The sequence below is a fragment of the Alexandromys fortis genome, unplaced genomic scaffold, assembly GCF_014885135.2.
Source record: "Alexandromys fortis isolate MF-2015 unplaced genomic scaffold, M_Fortis_MF-2015_v1.1 scaffold_29, whole genome shotgun sequence".
Classification (NCBI taxonomy): Eukaryota; Metazoa; Chordata; class Mammalia; order Rodentia; family Cricetidae; genus Alexandromys; species Alexandromys fortis.
In genome coordinates, this window is record NW_026067891.1 from 13724037 (window position 1) to 13730286 (window position 6250).

The 6250-nt window shown below is 43.2% G+C and overlaps 1 protein-coding gene across 1 annotated transcript in view; it reads left to right on the forward strand.

The window, feature by feature from the left end:
• Positions 1 to 447, forward strand: part of LOC126497976 (sorting nexin-29) — a 356924-nt gene extending 356477 nt beyond the window's left edge. The window contains exon 15 of the mRNA XM_050136287.1: positions 155 to 447. Coding sequence (XP_049992244.1) covers positions 155 to 170 — 16 coding nt within the window. The 3' untranslated portion in view covers positions 171 to 447. The remainder of the gene's footprint in view (positions 1 to 154) is intronic.
• The last annotated feature ends 5803 nt before the right edge of the window (positions 448 to 6250 follow it).

Genomic DNA, 6250 nt, shown 5'->3' on the forward strand with positions numbered 1-6250 from the left:
GGGGGAGGGAAATGGGAGGCTGGGAGGAAGCGGAAACTTTTTTTTTTATTCTCAATAAAAAAAAAATAATCAAGGATGAGAAAAACCCTCAGAGGGTGCCTGAACTGGCCTTGTCCCATAGTCACACTGATGAATACCTTGAATATCACCATAGAACCTTCATCTGGTAATGAATGGAGAGAGAGACAGAGACCCACACTGGAGCACTGGACTGAGCTTCCAAGGTCCAGTTGAAGAGCAGAAGGAGGGAGAAGAGGAGCAAGGAAGTCAAGACCACTAGGGGTTGGTCCACCCACTGAGACAGTGTGCCTGATCTAATGGGAGCTCACCAAAGCCAGCTGGACGGGGACTGAACGAGCATATGATCAGACTGGACTCTCTGAATGTGGCTAACAATGGGGGCTGACTGAGAAGCCAATGATAATGGCACTGGGATTTGTTTCTACCGCATGTACTGGCTTTTGGGGGATCCCTAGTCTGTTTGGATGCACACCTTCCTAGGTCTGGATGGAGGGAGGAGGGCCTTTGACTTCCCACAGGGCAGGGTACCCTGCCCTCTCTTAGGACTGGAGGGGGAGGGGGAAGGGTGAGTGGGGGAGTGGGAAGGAAATGGGAGGAGGGGAGGAAGTGGAAATGTTGAGTGGTATTATTTATAAAGCAAAAAAAATCTAAAAAAGAAAAACCCTCTGAGATAGATTACACAGTGCCTTGTGTGTGTGTGTGTGTGTGTGTGTGTGTGTGTGTGTGTGTGTGTGTGTGTATGTTGAGGAAAAGGTTTTGCCTTTCCACAGGAGAAGAAAAGCTATAGACACCATCAAGACTGATAAACTGTAGATTCAAATAGAAGACACCCTTGGTTAGGAGAGGTGATGGTTCATCAAACAGCATGGTCATTCAGTTCAAACTAACTTATAAGACTAACAAATGCCTTTCATTTGATCAGGCATGAAAAATAAAAATAATAATATTTTTGGATGATAATCTACCAAAGGCACACTTGCCTTAGTGGCATTAAAGGAAAAAGACTTTTTTTTTTAAAAACCATGTGTCTTAATCCCATGTCAGAATATTAGACTGTAGATTGCCCCATGGCCCACACCATCTTGGACATCAGCTTTTGAGTTTTCTTCTTAAATACTATAAGAAATATTTTGTTGTTTGGTATCAAAAACACAGTTAATAGATGTAAAAATTTTAAGTTCAAACTATTTTAAATCTCTAAGACTGGAGTGATTTGGAACTCAGATCAAATATTTGGGCAGGGTGGTCACTGATGGTGGTGGCACAAGCCTTTAATCCCCCACCCAGGGACAAAACTCAGATGTGGTCCTAATTGGTATGTTGTACACTGTAGAAATCACACACCTTGTTACTTATTTTAGAAACCCTCTCCAGGGTTACTAGAAAGGCAGCTGATTTCCAGTGGGGTCAGGAACAAAGAACAGCTTCCGTGGCTGTTGGTGAGCTTTCCTCCATGCTTGCAGCCTTGACCAATATTGAACCAGATGATACCCTAATTATTGACATCATATTTATTGGTGAAGTGGCAACTAGCGAATCTTCATAAAACAAAAAGGAGCCCACCAACATTTGCCTTTTGGCAAAATAACAATCTGTATCTTCTCTAGTTCATGGTGCATGTGCAATGCTATAGCTATCATTAAAGTGGAAAAGATGTCTGGTCATGGGAGATAGAAATGGAAATGGACAAACTTAGCAGAGACGTCAAATATTACGTAGCTCATACAGGCAAGACATTTGAAAACAATGAAACCCTGGACAAACTGGCAATATGTTTAATTAAGCCTAGAATATTAAATATTTATTCTGAATTTGCCAGGGAACAAATTCAGAATGAATCAACAGGAATGATAGATTACACATTAGAAAAACTTGAAAGTTTATCTCTGATGCTAAAAAAATAAGGGATAATGGAGAACCAAATTAAACCAGGACAGTCCTGTGAATAGCTATTATAAAGAATCCATAGCCAGGCAGCGGTTCACACCTTTAATCCCAGCACTTGGGAGGCACATGCCTTTAATTCAAACACTTGTGAAGCAGAAACAGGCACATAAGAATTACAGGGATTTAAAAGCTGCCTGCAAAAGACAGACTAAAATTCAAAGAAAATGCTCTTTGTTATCTAAAAATAAATATAGTTTAACCTTGGATTTATATATAAAGAGAAAGGTATATTCATCCCCACATACTAAGGTATATTTATCCACACATACAAAGTTATAGTTTTAAAATTTCAAAAGAATTTTTTAAATCGAAAGATAATACTTTTCTGTTGCCAAAAACCATTTTGCCCTACCAAAGATATAACTCACTCCCCATCATGTTGGGGCAAAGTTTTGCTTTTGTCCTTCTAGAGAATAAGAGCATCCAGCTGAGGAATCTGGAGACCACTGGGCAGGTGAAATGTCTGAAGAAAAGGACGAATCATCAGGAGAAGATCACACACACCTACACACACACACACACACACACACACACACACCTTTGAGTTCTCCAAGAAGATGATAAGACTCTGTAATTATAAACCCATGATCAGGCCCTGTAGAGATAAACCCATCTGGATTGTGCTTCCAAGAAGATGACCAGGCTTTGTAATGGTAAACCCTACATCTGGATTGTGGGAACACCACTAAACTGACAATCATCACCCAAAGATCAGCTTTGGACCACAAACTGCTCATGTCATTCAAATTGCTGAATTCATATGAGACTGACAAGTACATTTTACAGAACTTTAAACTCAGAAACACTTAATCCTCAGACTGCCAAATATGACCCAGTTGGACATTGTGGAAAACTTGGTAGAAATAACTTCATTGCTATAAATAGTTTACTGTGTTACCCTCAAAACCTTTCCTTTCTATTTAGACAAAGGGGGAAGTGTTGATGGATAGCTGATCACACTGTGAACCTGGGATTGTGTTATTTACTGGAAAGGCCTGCTTCTAGCTGTGGTGTGGCTCAGCTCTAGCACACACCTTAAATCCAAGAGGTCTATGCTCAAATACTATAAACAGGATTAATTAAAATCAACCATAGGTCAGAGCAAGCAACCAGTTGTCAGGAAAAAAAAAACATAGAGTGTAGAAGATGCCAGGAGGACAGAGAGAGAACACACCCAGGAGCTAGAAGGAAGGGACATCCCGTGGGAGTTTTTGTTTGGGGGTGAGGGCAGAGGAGGAAGGTGATTTCTCCATGTCTCTGAGCTAGCAGGTTTTCACCCCAGCATCTGCCTCTCTGAGCTAGCAGGTTTTCACTCCAGCATCTGGCTCCCGAGTCTTTATTGATAAAATAAAATGATAGAGACTTAGTTTAAAAAGGGGCACAGATGTATGCAGTCAGTTGACAGCCAAGAATAGCCATCATACTGATCTAAACAGTCACTCATTGAGACTCTCCTCCCAGGTAATTCTAGATTACGTCATGCTGACAATTAAAAGTAACTACCACACATGTATGCACACAAGACACATGGTCAACATAACAGTCAGAGAACTGCTGGTACAAAGCACACTCACATCTCCCTTCCCCTGAAGTAAGATAGCCATTATCAACAGAATGGGCCGTTCATCCAGCAACAACTGAATGAATTGATACAAGTACGTCATTCAGCCTTGGAGCTGAGGGCCCTGCAACAACACGAATGAACCCCAGGGACACTGAGCTATGGGGAAATGAGCCTGGCAGTGAACGAGACACACTGAATGATTCCCACTTAAATGTGGTGTTTAGGAGACTCACAATCATAGAGATGTTGGGTAGAAGGGGGCTAAGAGAGGCCAGCAGAGTGAGAGTCATTGTCCAATGAGTAAAGCTCACAAAATGAGGACAGCAGTGCGGGCTGCCCTGTTTGAGCACAGTATCATGAACGTATTTATCCCATGGAACTGCATTTGTTGCACAATCCAGATAAACTTTAAATCATGTGCTTTGCTTTAATTATTTTTTTATTAAATGAAACAAATAAATAAGTTTTTTATGCTGAAAACTAAAAAAAATAGCTAAGAGAAGGCAACTAAAATAAATGGGGGGCACTGTGCTGGAAGGGTGGAGCATATGACAAAAATCACATTGTCATTTGACATCTGCTCAGAGAGACCCTGGTGAGAGAAGTCTTAAATGTGGAGTGGACAGAACAGGGTGGGGAAATGACCGCCAAGCCAGTGCTTTGATACTTTAGAGGCGAGGAAGGGATGAGAGATGCAGTTTAAAAGTTAGCAGCCCCACCTTACTAGACCTGGATGGAGGTGGGTGGTCCTTGGACTTCCCACAGGGCAGGGAACCCTGATTGCTCTTTGGGCTGACGAGGGAGGGGGACTTGATTGGGGGAGGGGGAGGGAAAGGGGAGGCGGTGGTAAGGAAGAGACAGAAATCTTTAATAAATAAATAAAAATAATTGTCTACATAAAAACATGAAGGTGAAAAATAACATTCATAATAGCTAAAAGTGAAAACTCAAATGTCTATCAACTGAGGAACACAATGTGATATACCCACAAAGTGGAATATTACTGAACAATAAAAAAATGTGTTTTGGGGCTGGAAAAAAAAAGTTAGCTGCCCTAATTCTGCACTGAAGGAACCCAGATGTCCTTGGAAATGCCCTCAGCAGACAGATGGAGAGTTCCTGTTCCCTCCCAAGAGGGTCTTGGACTCTTCAAATAGAGTAAGATCACCACTGTGATCCATGAGCAGTGGTGGTGCAGGCTAGAGGCAGTGGCTATACAGGGCATGGCAGTGGGGAAAGGGAGGTGTTAGCTAGTGCAGAGGAGTGTGGGGGAAGGAAGAACAGGAGTGGAGAAGCTGGCCCAAGAGCATGGAGGGCCCTTCACATTTCAAAGCCATCCTGGATTACATTGTAAATTCTAAGTCAGTCAGGGCTACATAGAGAGACCCTGTTTCAAACAAATGAACAAAAAACAACTCATGGGTCAACAAGATGGCTCAGTACTTACTGCACAAGCCTGAAGAAACCCACTGTGGAAGACAAGTGCCAGCTCCACAGAGCTGTGTTCCAGCCTCCATATGCTTCCTCTGTCATTTACACACATAGTAATAATAAACAATTTTTTAAACCCAGTCTTAGCTGGGTAGTGGGGCATATGCCTTTAATCTAAACATTCAGGAGATAGAAGCAGACATCTCTGTGAGTTTGAGGCCAGTCTGGTCTACAGAGTGAGTTCCAGGACAACCAAGGCTAAATAGAGAAACTCTGTCTCATAAAAACAAAAGTCGAGACTTAAGACTAGTTTCTGTTCTAGTCTGGGTCTCAGACATGCTTTATGTATGTAAGTAGACTGAGCACTTCCAGCAGCGGGATTGTGGTGGGTGCACCCAAGCTTCCACAAACACAGATACACAGAAACATACACACCACATGAGAGACACAGACAAGAATGCACACACGCACATACATGCACACACACACACACACACGCATGCACGTGCACGCATGCGCGTGCAGACACACCCTTCACCAAACAAGCAGTGACTATTCCTTCCAGAAAACTTGGCCACCTGAATCAAGTGTCTCCAGACTGGATTGCACAGGCTGATGGCAGCCCAGGAGGAAACGGATGTTGAGAAGTGTCAGCAAAAACACTGTAAAGGCCAGGGAGTCCAGACTGAACTCTGGGAGGCCGTTCGACTGCACTATGAGGGTTTAACTCTGAGAGTAGGCTTGACTGTGAACTGTCACTATGAGGGTTTAACTCTGAGAGTAGGCTTGACTGTGAACAGTTCACCTCTAGTTAAACAGCAGCAGACTGGACTTGGCCCAATCTGTTGACTGGTGCTTTCTGCCAGCAATTTATTGAAACCCAGCGATGGATCAGCTCACTGTGTAGCCCAAATTAACCACCGTACACAGGCCTCCCGCCTCCATCTCCCAAATGCCACCATCACATATGCAACTAGGCTAGTGTTTTTTCTGGTCCCTTTATAAGGTGTGAAAAAGATGAGAGGCATGACAGGAAAATAAATACATACCATTGGCTTCCCATGTGTGTGTGATATGTGCACTCGTGCAGAAGTGTGTGCATGTGGGGGCCAGAGGAGGACTTCATGTATCTGCTTCTACTGTTCCGCACTTTGTGTTTTGAGATGTCAGCAACTGAACCTGCAGCTAGGACCTGCAGCTAGGCTGTTCTGGCATGGCTGGCCAGACAGCAAGCTCTCAGGGTCTGCCTGCTCTCCTCTTCCATTCTGGAGTCACAGGCACACTCAG